Below are 12,944 nucleotides of genomic sequence, written 5' to 3'. Positions count from 1 at the left end.
CTTTGTTTATTTTCCTCCCCAACAAGAATTAGGAAGGAAAAACCGGGCAACGCAATGTATGTTCCAGCATCACGTCCAAACGGCTAAAGATATTAACATGAAAATTGGCACACATGTTACTTATATGTCTACAACAAACATAGGATAGGTGATTTAACCCTTACTCACCCCCATTTGCCAGGGGCGGGGTTTTTGTTTAAAGTCCCATACAAGTCAATGGGAAATATATGTCACTGCATAATTTCCAAATGGCTGGAGATATTTCGATTATACTTGGTCACATGCTACTTATATGTCCACTTAAAATATAGGATAGTTAATTTAACCCTTAACTACCCCCATTTGTGAGGGTCGGGGTTTTTGTTTAAAGTCCCATGCAAATCAATCGGAAATGTATGTTTCCACATAACTTCAGTACAGCTGGTGATATTTCAATACCTGGTACACATATTACAGTTTGGGATATGAGGTCGGGATAGGAGGTCAAGATAGGAGGTCGGGATAGGAGGTCGAGATAGGAGGTCGAGATAGCAGGACGAGTCAGGAGGTCGGGATAGGAGGTCGAGATAGGAGGACGAGTCCGGAGGTCGGGATAGGAGGGCGGAAAAAAAAAAAGAATGCCTATGGAACTCGCTTACCTAAGTAACAATGATAACTGTCCCTCTAGGTGTTGTAGCCTATTATGGAGTAGCATATACCCAATGCAGACCAGACCCGACCCATCTCATAACATCCCCAAACAGAGCCCAAATCTGTCAGCAACACTAATTTCAGCCCAAGCGGTCATGTGGCTTTTTCTGCTCACGGGATATTGTGAAGTCATCGCCTTCAAGAACGTTACCGTGTATTAACGCCGAACCACCACAAGATGGCAGGGTCTCCGTCAGCTCCTCAAGTGATGTCATCAGACCGCGCCGCCTCCTAGATGACAGCGATGTGAGCAGCTTCTGTTCAGGACGGCGGGAGGTGGCGAGTGACTGGCGAGGACCGCTCTCAGTATGGCGACTCCGGACAGTAACGGAGACATGGCTACAGACGTGACAATGACAGCGTCACAAAGGAGAGCTGAGATCCGGCGGCGGAAGCTGATGACTAATTCTGAGGAGAGGATGAATAGGATCATGGGTATCCACAAGCCGGGTGCGAAGCTTTCTGTCCTATACTATGGGGCATGACGGTGCTGACTGCGCAGCTTCTATGCCGCCCATCTTCTTTGCTCTAAAAGTCATAGATTTAGCATTAAAATCTAAATATATGAAAATGGTAACCTGAGGTATCTCCTCTAAAAACTGAGGGTACAGTCTGGGCTTGTGTTCCTTTAACCTGTATGATTTTGGGAGATTCCAAGAAAGATATCCAAACCATGTGAAATCCACATTCAGGTGACTGGGAGCGCTGCTCTGAGGGGAAACAAACAATATGACCTTCAATGTCATAGTATATCACTAGGGCAGTGTTTCCCAACCAGGGTGCCTCCAGCTGTTGCAAAACTACAACTCCAAGCACCCTGGTTGGGAAACACTGCCCTAGTGATATAACATTACTTAAGGAAACCATTAAATAGGAAGCTAGGAAATATTACCATTGGGAGGTAAATGAGAACCTGGCAGCGGAAAATGATGCGGGTGACACCTGTGAATTCATGATGCACGCTGGGTTTAGATGAGCATGCTATATGCGTATATTTGCACCTGTATTATGGTCGCAAGTCTGGTCTTGCAAATGAAGAAGGTCCCGGCTCACGGTAGATAGCTTTACACTGTTTTATTAAAGGGTAGCTCCCACCATCCTATATATTTTTTTCTGTCCCTGCCTATTGCCCATCTATCCTTAACCACATCCTTATCTTTAACCCCTTAAGGACTGAGGGTTTTTCCATTTTTGCATTTTCGTTTTTTGCTCCTTGCCTTTAAAAAATCATAACTCTTTCAATTTTGCACCTAAAAATCCATATGATGGCTTATTTTTTGTGCCACCAATTCTACTCTGTAATGACGTCAGTCATTTTGCCCACACGGAAAAAAAATCATTGTGAGACAAAATTTAAAAGTAAAAACGCTGTTTTGTAACTTTTGAGGGCTTCCGTTTCTACGTAGTAAATTTTTCGGTAAAAATGACACCTTATCATTATTCTGTAGGTCCATACGGTTAAAATGATACCCTACTTATATAGGTTTGATTTTGTCTTACTTCTGGAAAAAATCATAACTACATGCAGGAAAATTTATACGTTTAAAATTGTCATCTTCTGACCCCTATAACTTTTTTATTTTTGCGCATATGGGGCGGTATGAGGGCTCATTTTTTGCGCCGTGATCTGAAGTTTTTAGCGGTACCATTTTTGCATTGATAGGACTTATTAATTTTTTTGCGCGTACACCATTGACCGTGCAGTTTAATCAACGATATATTTTTATAATTCGGACATTTCCGCACGCGGCGATACCATATGTTTATTTTTATTTACACTGGTTTTTTTTTATGGGAAAAGGGGGGTGATTAAAACTTTTAATAGGGAAGGGGTTAAATGATCTTTATTCACTTTTTTTTCCCACTTTTTTTTGCAGTGTTATAGCTCCCATAGGGGCCTATAACACTGCACACACTGATCTATTACATTGATCACTGGTTTCTCATAAGAAACCAGTGATCGATTATTCTGCCGCTTGACTGCTCATGCCTGGATCTCAGGCACTGAGCAGTCATTCGGCAATCAGACAGCGAGGAGGCAGGTAGGGACCCTCCAGCTGTCCTGTAAGCTGTTCGGGATGCCGCGATTTTGCCGCGGCTATCCCGAACAGCCCTCTGAGCTCTCCGGCATACTTTAACTTTAGACGCGGCGTTCAACTTTGAACGCCGCGTCTTAAAGGGTTAATAGCACTTGGCACCGCGATCAATGCCATGGTTCCCAGCCGTTGTTAGAGGCTGGGCCCGACCCGTTATGATGCGGGGCCACGCTGTGGTTAGAGGCCGGGATCCGTGTCTGCCTGGTAGTGTGCTCACTACCTGGCAGGCAGACTTCCCCAGCAGGTGTGACGTCACTGATGCCTGCTGGGGGGCCGACTTCTGCCCTTAGTTCACCTATACAGGGTGCCTCCAACTGCTTCACCACTACAACTCCCAGCTTGCCCTGACTGGGGGTTATAGTGGTTAAACTAGAGGCACCCTGTGCTGAAAACAATCTTGTAATGTAACGGTGCCCCACCCCACTTCCCCCATAAACCCCCCCCAAGTTCCTTATAAAACCACGGCCGCAGCGCAAATCTCTCCCCATCACCTCCCAAAATACCCCCCCCCCCCGGGCCCGCCTCCAAAAAACTACCTATAAAGTGCTACCCGCTCCCTCGATACCTTACAACTCCCCATGTCCAAGACAGCAGCGCTGCTGCCGCGTGCAAGGCTAGGTAGCCATTGCGCGCAGCCCCAGCTTTCACAGCGTTCGCTCCGTCTGCCTGATTGACAGGCAGGGAGCGAGCGCAGGCTGAATGAATTAGGACCGATGCCACAAGAGGGTCATCAAACTTATTGGGAATTTCACAAGAAAAACAATGATGTGCTTGGTTTTACAAGTTACAAGTTTCTGACCACTTATAAAATGTGTCCAATGTGCTGCCCATTGTGTGATTGTCAATGCAACCCTCTTCTCCCACTCGTCATACACTGATAGCAACACCGCAGGAGAAATGCTAGCACAGGCTTCCAGTATCCATGGTTTCAGGTGCTGCACATCTCGTTTCTTCACAGCATAGACAATTGCCTTCAGATGACCCCAAAGATAAAAGTCTAAGGGGGTCAGATCGGGAGACCTTGGGGGCAATTCAACTGGCCCACGATGACCAATTCACTTTCCAGGAAACTGTTCATCTAGGAATGCTCGGACCTGACACCCATAATGTGGTGGTGCACCATCTTGCTGGAAAAACTCAGGGAACGTGCCAGCTTCAGTGTATAAAGTGGGAAACACATCTACATGTAGCAATTTCGCATATACAGTGGCCTACGTGATGATGTGTTTCCCTCTCTATGCACTGAAGTTGGAACGTTCCCTGAGTTTTTCCAGCAAGATGGTGCACCACCACATTATGGGTTTCATAATTTTGCTTTTGCTAAATGACTGGGATTTGTATGAGGATTTTCCCCCAATTACTTTAGAATATACAATAAAGGTCCATGCTATTGCAGGTTTTACTGGGCGTAATGTTGCAGATCCAAAGCAAAATCTGCACTGATGGATTTGAAATGCATTTACTTTAAAGAGGGCCTGTGGTCATTCAAAAAAAAAAAGATTAAAAAAAAAGTAACCTGTATGTAGCTTGGAGGAGCTGATCACAAACCTGTTTACAGCATGGCAATTTGCAGGGATTTCAGGGTAAATAGAAGTTCCTGCTTCTGTACACAGTGGCAAATTCACAATAAAATCTGCAAATTTGCTTCTGTGGATTTTGTAGGACAAGAAGTCAGCATAACTTCTGTTATGGATAATAGATATAAAATGAAGAGCATTCTTCTAAAATGGTGGTTACCTCCTGTATCGCGCCCTGTGTGACCACCCTGCTTGGCACAGAAAATACGATGCAATGCTTATGTAAAATAGTCTGCTAACCAATGCTTAAACAATGTGCTATGCTCTGCTGAAGGATCTATCTTGTGTGTACACAATACAATAAATCGGAGAGAACCATTTTGACTCAGTGCTGTGTCATTGTGATTTTTCTCCGTGCACGTATTCTCTAATTTGGCTCAGGACATCAACCTAGAGCTGTCACTTGGAAAACGCTTCTGACAGGCGTGGCTGTAGCCTTATAGTAAATATAAAGTTATTATATGTTTTCATCTAAAAATAACTGTGTCTTTAAGAAAATATATTAATGTTTCATTTGTTTTTTTTCAGTAGAAGAACTCCGAATTGAGCAACTTGATAAACCAGACTCTCTTTCATTGCAACCATCTTTATCCAAGCGGGGAACCATTATTGTTGGAGACAATGGCACATCAAGTAATCATCCATTTGACAGTGGAGATGGTATGGAGTCATGTACAGGGGACAGAACAGACTTGGGCAAGAATTCTAAGCAAGAGTTAAAGACAGATGGCAATGGCCTGAGACACAGAACAGATGTGAACTTTGAGACCACCCCTCGAGCCCTGAATCAGTACATAACTAAATTTGATGAGGCCATGAAGCTTAGGAACCAACTCACTAGTGACAAGCCTGCTCCTGAAAATGGGAATGGAGTGGAGGAAATGGACTCTTTCCGCATTTTTAGGCTTGCCGGGAGTGCTCTGCTGGCTTTGACTGTTAGACTATTTGTGTGCAAGTATCTGGTAAGATTTTTTTTTCAATATTATGTGATTTACATAAATAGGGCTACAAATACTTTACTAATTCAATGCAATTTTGTCTCTACAAACTGTTTGTTTAATTGAAAAAAAAAAACATAACAATTGCAAATTAGTGTGTTCAGTTTTTGGGTAGTTTTAACATGAAATGCACTAGTTAAAATGTACCTCCAAATTTGCTAAATTTCTAGGCGAAATAATGACTTTCGTTTTTTATTCCACGTACTAAAGATCTTATATCTGCAGCATGATTATTCATTTAACTGGGCCACACAAATGATGGATGAAAAGTAATACTCTAATTACAGAATAAATTTACATTAGAACATAGTTATTATAAACTCATTAAGAGTTCATAAGGCTACATCCACTTGTGGTTGAAGTGCAGCATACTCTTTATACTGGAAAATCCACAGCAGCAGATTTGCATCAATATGTCACCGTGTAGACAAGCTGAACCCCCTGTTTAGTATGTGTATGGGTGTCCATAACATTGTCTTTTAAAAGTGTGTTTTGAAATCCTTTTTATTTTTTTGCTTACGTGCAACATATTTATCATGCTATCGAGGGGGGGGGTTGATAAATTTGGTGCATGTAAGCAAAAACAAATCACTTTAGAACACCATTTTGTATGATTCCTCCTCTTCTCTGCAGCTTTTCTGTCTTTTTGGGGTATATTTATCAAAACCTGTGTAGGAAAAGAGTGGTGCAGTTGCCCATGGCAACCAGTCAGATTGCTTCTTTAATTTTTCACAGGTCTCTTTAAAAAATGAAAGAAGCTATCTGGTTGCTATGGGCAACTGCACCACTCTTCCCCCTATACAGGTTTTGATACATTTCCCCCTTTGTTCTTTCCAAAGGCAGTTAAGAAACCAGGTCTGGGCTGGTGTAAATTTGCAGAGTTTTGGCGGAATTTGTGACTTTTTGAGCCACATTCGCACTGCAAAGTGAAAACTGAAATCGACTTTTGCAAGATTATTTGTAGCTTTTTCCTTACTGCCAAACATTGCAAAAAAAAAAGTGCTTGGGTGCACGTGCAAGCAAAAAAGTCTCTAAACACAATGATAAATGTCCCCTGCCCCTTGTCCCCCCCCCCTTTAAAAAAAAAAAAAAAAAAAAAAAAAAAAAAAGCCACTGTCATGAAATTAAAGGAAACTGTCAGCCTTTTCAACCACATTTAATCCAATACACTGGGTTATAGTGTGGGTGAACAGGAGTCCATATACTTAAATATATCCAGTAGATCCTGAGATATGTTCCCCAGAAGATCCTCCGCTAAGTTCAGTGAATTGCGTGCTAGAGGCGGGGCCCTACTGGTTCAATTTTACATATTCTTGATCTGTGACGTGAGCACTGTCACCTGAGCACTCTGTGATCTGTGACGTGTTGCCAGTCACGTGAGCACTCTGCTCATTACGATGTGAGAGTTGAATATAGTCGGCACATGTGCTCTGTGCAAAGGGCAGAGGGCTCTGGTGACCAGTGACTTCACGTCACTAGGATGTGGAGTCACAGACCATGAATATGTAAATTGAGCAGGCAGGGCCCTACCTCTAGCGCTCAATTCATTGAATATAGCAGAGGATCTTCTGCGGACATGTCTCAAGACCTACTGAACATATTTTAGGAAGTGACACCTCGTTGATCTCCTGTTCACCCACACTATAACCCACCGTATTGTGTTAAGTGTTGGTGAACAGGACAGTTTTCCTTTTAATGGGCTTTTTGGGAGTGAAAAAAATTGGTGAAGGAGTGCTATAAAATGGCAAAAGAACCATTACACCGTCAGTGCAACTCCTATAGGACTGCTGCAGCCAATCATTGCCTTAGTGGCCTCCAGTTTGAGACTGCCAAAGATCGTCTGCAGTGGTCACATGGGTATGCAGGCACACAATCACTGCTGAACAGTAAACAAAGACCCTGCAGGACCAGGGGAGAGGTTACGCTGGAACAGTGGGGGTTTTATGAGTTCTGGTCTTTTATGCTATTTCCTCTTCCCTTTGCCATTTTATTCCCATCATGGAAAACCCGTTTTAGGGTAGGTCACACGTAATGAATAGGCAGCACATTTTGCGCTGCAGATTTGCCGATGACGACCCCTATTGTGTGCCTGCTCCTAGCTGTAATCCACCGCTACGAGCAGACACACAAGGACCTGCGAGTTGCCTCAAGCACGCGCAGTGTACTTGCAGACATTGCGGTTGCTTCCGCAGCTCCCTGATCAAGGCTGAGAGCAGGTGCAATGTCTGAGTTCACTGCACATGGGTGTGGCGACTCGCTATCAGCAGATTGCTGCTACGAGCAGGCACAGCAGGAGGCACACAATAGGGGTCAGTCATTGGTGGATCCACAGCATAAAAATACGCTGTGGATCCGTTACGTGTGACCCTACCCATAGGAGAGATGTTTACATCTATTATTGTTTTGGCTGTTTTAAGCATATGCTGCAACATCATCTTATCAATCAATTGCGTCAGAGAAGGGTGCTGTCTGCAACATTTTGAGTGTTTGACATTGGTCCAGGAAAGGCCATTGTATGTTTATAAATATATATTGTAAACTACTAATAGGCATTGACTAATTAGGCAGAATAAGTATATGTATTTCCTCAACTCTGTGTCAGTAATTCAAGATGAAAATGTTTAAAATGAAGATACTTTTCACCATTGAAATTTTTCCGTTTTCTTCTTTTTTCTACAGTCAATATTTGCTCCGTTCCTTACATTACAACTTGCATTCATGGGATTATCCAAGTATTTTCCAAAGGTAAACAAATCCTGTCAAGCTTCTGTCAACAGTCTTATGTTAAAGTAAATCAATAGAGAAGAGAAAAATAAAGAGAAGGCGCTGCCTAGTGCCATTACTACATTTTAAACTGGGTGAACAGACCAAAAGAGGGTGAACATGCTTATCTGGGAATGTTTGGCTAAGGGCTCAACACCTTGATGTGCGTAGTGTTATAGATGGTATAGTGGCTGCCACAGACCCGGGTTTATCCACTCTGAAGGTCTTCAATTGCAGAGAAACCGACCACTGGAGCCTCCTGCTGAAAAAAAAAGTTAAGGTCTTCTTTGGCGCACACCGATTGTAATGGGGAATAACCGCGGACACAGTGTTATAAAATAACGGGATTTTATTCACAGAGGTGTTTCGGAGGTCCAAGCCCCCGTTTTCAAGTCCATGCAATACATATTACCAAAATGTACTTGTGGCAGGTTCCTCTCTTTTAGCTAGAAGGCCTCACAAAAGGCTGCTGGTTGTAATCCCTCCTCGGGACAGCATTTATTAATGGTGATTTAAATTGAAATAATAATGAAAAATTGCATTTATTAATATAAGATTTAGAATGGGGGTGGGGGGTAAGGTAGATTATATACAGTCATGGCCGTAAATGTTGGCACCCCTGAAATGTTTCAAGAAAATGAAGTATTTCTCACAGAAAAAGATTGCAGTAACACATTTTGCTATACACATGTTTATTCCCTTTCCGTGTATTGGAACTTAACAAAAAAAGGAGGAAAAAAGCAAATTGGACATAATATCACACCAAACTCCAAAAATGGGCTGGACACAATTTATTGGCAGCCTTTCAAAATTGTGGATAAATAAGATTGTTTCAAGTATGTGATGCTTCTTTAAACTCACCTGGGGCAAGTAACAGGTGTGGGCAATATAAAAATCACACCTGAAAGCAGATAAAAAGGAGAGAAGTTCACTTAGTCTTTGCATTGTGTGTCTGTGTGTGCCACACTAAGCATGGACAACAGAAAGAGAAGAGAACTGTCTGAGGACTTGAGAACCAACATTGTGGAAAAAATGTCAACAATCTCAAGGTTACAAGTCCATCTCCAGAGATCTAGATTTGCCTTTGTCCACAGTGCGCAACATTATCAAGAAGATTGCAACCCATGGATGGCACTGTAGCTAATCTCCCTGGGCGTGAACGTAAGAGAAAAAATTATCTCAGGGAGCATCAGTGTCAGTGCAAACTATCCATCGACATTTAAATGAAAGAAACGCTATGGCAGGAGACCCAGGAGGACCCCACTGCTGACACAGAGAAATAAAAAAAGCAAGACTACATTTTGCCAAAATGAACTTGAGTAAGCCAAAATCCTTGGGAAAACGTCTTGTGGACAGATGAGACCAAGATAGAACTTTTTGTTAAAGCACATCATTCTACTGTTTACCGAAAATAGAATTAGGCCTACAAAGAAAAGAACATAGTACCGACAGTAAAATATGGTGGAGGTTCAATGAGGTTTTGGGTTGTTTTGCTGCCTTTGGCACTGGATGCCTTGAATGTGTGCAAGGCATCATGAAATCTGAGGATTACCAACGGATTTTGGGTCGCACTGTACAGCCCAGTGTCAGAAAGCTGGGTTTGCGTCCAAGATTAGTGTTGGGCGAGAATATTCGCATTTAGAATTTTTATCATGAATGTTGCGAATTTATTCGCTATATCTTCAAAATTACGAATATTCACTTTTTTCCGCATATTCGAATATTTGCATATTCGCATATGTGAATATTCGCATATTCCTTCTTTTCAATTGTGGGCCAATTAGAATGATGCAAATACACTTGTCAGAAGTTATCAACAACATCCCTAGCAACCAATAGTAAAGTTGCCCACCCCCTCACTGTTTTCTTCCTCGAATACGCAAATATGTGAATATTCACATATGTGAATATAACGAATACGCAAAATTTGCGAATATAGGACGAATATTCGTCTATATATTCGTGAAATATCGCAAATTTGAATATGGGCAATGCCGCTCATCACTAACCAAGATATTGGGTCTTCCAGCAGGACAATGACCCCAAATTTACATAAAAAAGCACCCAGAAATGGATGGCAACACACAGATGGACAGTTCTGAAGTGGCAGCAATGAGTCCAGATCTAAATCCCATTGAACACCTGTGGAGAGATCTTAAAATTGCTGTTGGGAAAAGGCGCCCTTCCAATAAGAGAGACCTGGAGGTGTAAGAATCTTATTGATTGTTATAGGAAGCGACTGATTTCAGTAATTTTTTCCAAAGGGTGTGCAACCAAATATTAAGTTCAGGTTGCCAATAATTTTGTCCAGCCCATTTTTGCAGTTTGGTGTGACATTATGTCCAATTTGCTTTTTTTTTCTCCAATATACACAAATACACAAAGGGAATAAACCTGTGTATTGCAAAACATGTGTTACTACAATCCTTTTCTGTGAGAAATACTTAATTTTCTTGAAAAATTTTAGGGATGCCAACATTTACGGCCATGACTGTATGTAACTGATTGTAATACCATATAAAACTGAGAGTGGATTTCTAAAACAATGCATATGTCTACTTCAAATACATGTATACTTCCGATTTTATATTTAGTTACAATGCTAACTAACATTCTTGGCATTGTTACTAAGTTGTCTGTGAATAAAATCCCTTTGTTATTTTATAACACGTGTCCGCGGTTACTCCCTGTCACCATCGGTGTGCACCCAAGAAGACCCTAACTTTTTCTTTCAGCTGGACGCTCCAGCGGTCAGTTTCACTGAAGGTAGCTCTTCAGGCATTTTAAAATGATGGCCTAGCCTTCAGGTCTTTAGCTTTAGCATATGCACGATAAACAGGCCAAAAGCAAGTTTCTCTGTTCGTTGTTTAGTGGTGGTGCCAAGTTACTACCTTGCAGTTGCCATTATAGTGACCGAGAACTGAGCTGTAGTAACTTGTCGTCCCCATTCCATAATGAACAGAGCCAGGGTTTTAGGGTTCATTGTGTAAAATGCTGGAGCCATGGCTCTGCTGATTGGTGGAGGTGCCATGTAAGATGCCTAGGGAACCCCTTTAAAACAAACATTTTACTATAGTCATGCTTATATAGTGTACAGTATTATTAGTTCCGACAATCATGATGCAGTGCTTTAAAAAGCATTTGGCAACTTTCCAGAGCCACCAGACACTAAAGCACTTTATTTTAGTATGTTCCAACCTTCTAGGCAGGGATGGAGGCAAAAGGTTCCTTTTCGCTGTATAATAATGCTGGCACAAGTGTCCTCTAGGTAAAGGCACACTTAAAATTTTCAGACTCCTGGCCAGACCCCAAAATTATATTTGTCTTCAAACCAGAGAATGTATACAGACACTTTATTGATCAGTATAAAAATTTGTTAATTTAACCCCTTAAGGTCAATGGACGTACTCCTATGCCCCCGTTTCCGAGTTCTTAAGGACCGAGGACGTAGGAGTACGTCCTGTCCATTCCCGGCCGCCCGCCACTAGCCGGAGGGGAGCCGGGGCCCGATGCCTGCTGAAATCGTTCAGCAGGCATCGCGGCATATCGCCCAGGGGGGTCATGATGACCCCCCCCCCATATCGGCGATGGCCGCAGATCGCTGGACAATTCAGGCCAGCGATCTGCGGCGGATTCCGGGTCAATCGGGTCTCCGGTGACCCGGAATTACTGGCTGATCGGGGCAGTCTCTGAAGGCCCCGAACAGCCATAGCCAGCAGGGGTGAGGTGGCACTGGTGCCACCTCACGATCACCCTAATTCGTCGGCCGGTTTACCGGCCGACCAATCAGGGCACCTGCTGCGGGTGTCACTCCCGCAACCCTCTCCGCCCCTCTTCCGGAGGACGTGAGCGGGTGCGGGAAGAAGACCCCGGGAGCTGGGGACCCTGATCCCCGGCGTCAATGTTGGGATCGGGGCCCCAGAAGCGGCGGCGGCGAGGGACAGACCTGCAGCAGTTGGAGGTGATCGACAGCCTCCTGCTGTTGCTTAGCAACAGCTCCCAGCATGCAAAAAGGGCATGCTGGGAGCTGTAGTTATGCAACAGCAGGAGGCAGACCACCACAACTCCCAGCATTCCCTTATGGGGACTTATAGTTTTGCAACAGTTGGAGGCACATTTTTTCTATGGAAATGTGTACCTTCAGCTGTTGTATAACTACAACTCCCAGCTTGCACAATCAACTAAAGTGCATGCTGGGAGTTGTAGAGGTGCATCTGCTGGTTGCATAACTACAACTCCCTGCATGCCCGTTGGCTGTCGGTGACTGCTGAGTGTTGTAGTTTTGCAAATATGTCACGAAAAAACAATCTCGGAATCAGAATAAGTAAAAGCATTTCAGAGTTATTAATGTTTAATGTTAATGTGGTCAGATTTGCAAAAAACGCTCTGGTCCTTAAGGTGTAAAATGGCCTGGTCCTTAAGGGGTTAAGGACATTAGTTTATTTTTTATTTTTGCACTTTTATTTTTTCCTCCTCAACTTCTTATAGCCATAACACTTTAAATGTTCTACATACAGAAAGTATGTAGTGTAGTATGAACAAGTATAAAGAGAATGAAATAAAATATCATTAATTAAGCAATAATACATTTTCAAGTCTCGCTAGATCGACATGTAGACTGTTCTTTGACGGTTTGCAGCAATCTCAAAAGTATGGTGACATGTTCTAAAAGGAGATCTTTTGATCTACTGTCCTCAGGAAATACTGTGTTCGAATCCACCGAAATCAAATATATACAATACAATAATAACTGAACAATTCAAATGTTTTGTGTCATATGCCATATACACATCAAACGGTATTCCAATTAGCAGTTAGGA

At 42.7% G+C, this 12,944-nt stretch overlaps 1 protein-coding gene across 5 annotated transcripts in view; it reads left to right on the top strand.

The window, feature by feature from the left end:
* Positions 1 to 12,944, top strand: part of CAMLG (calcium modulating ligand) — a 134,022-nt gene that overhangs the window by 86,415 nt on the left and 34,663 nt on the right. For 3 of the 5 annotated variants that reach the window (XM_056516576.1, XM_056516575.1, XM_056516579.1), the window contains exons 3-4: positions 4,892 to 5,325; positions 8,041 to 8,106. In XM_056516576.1, coding sequence (XP_056372551.1) covers positions 4,892 to 5,325; positions 8,041 to 8,106 — 500 coding nt within the window. Of the gene's footprint in view, positions 1 to 875; positions 1,141 to 4,891; positions 5,326 to 8,040; positions 8,107 to 12,944 lie in introns of those variants that run through there. The other 2 variants (XM_056516578.1, XM_056516577.1) reach the window with 2 other exon arrangements.

The sequence above is a fragment of the Hyla sarda genome, chromosome 4, assembly GCF_029499605.1.
Source record: "Hyla sarda isolate aHylSar1 chromosome 4, aHylSar1.hap1, whole genome shotgun sequence".
Classification (NCBI taxonomy): domain Eukaryota; kingdom Metazoa; phylum Chordata; class Amphibia; order Anura; family Hylidae; genus Hyla; species Hyla sarda.
Note: the sequence above shows the minus strand (reverse complement) of the source record. Positions and strands in the feature narration are given on the sequence as shown.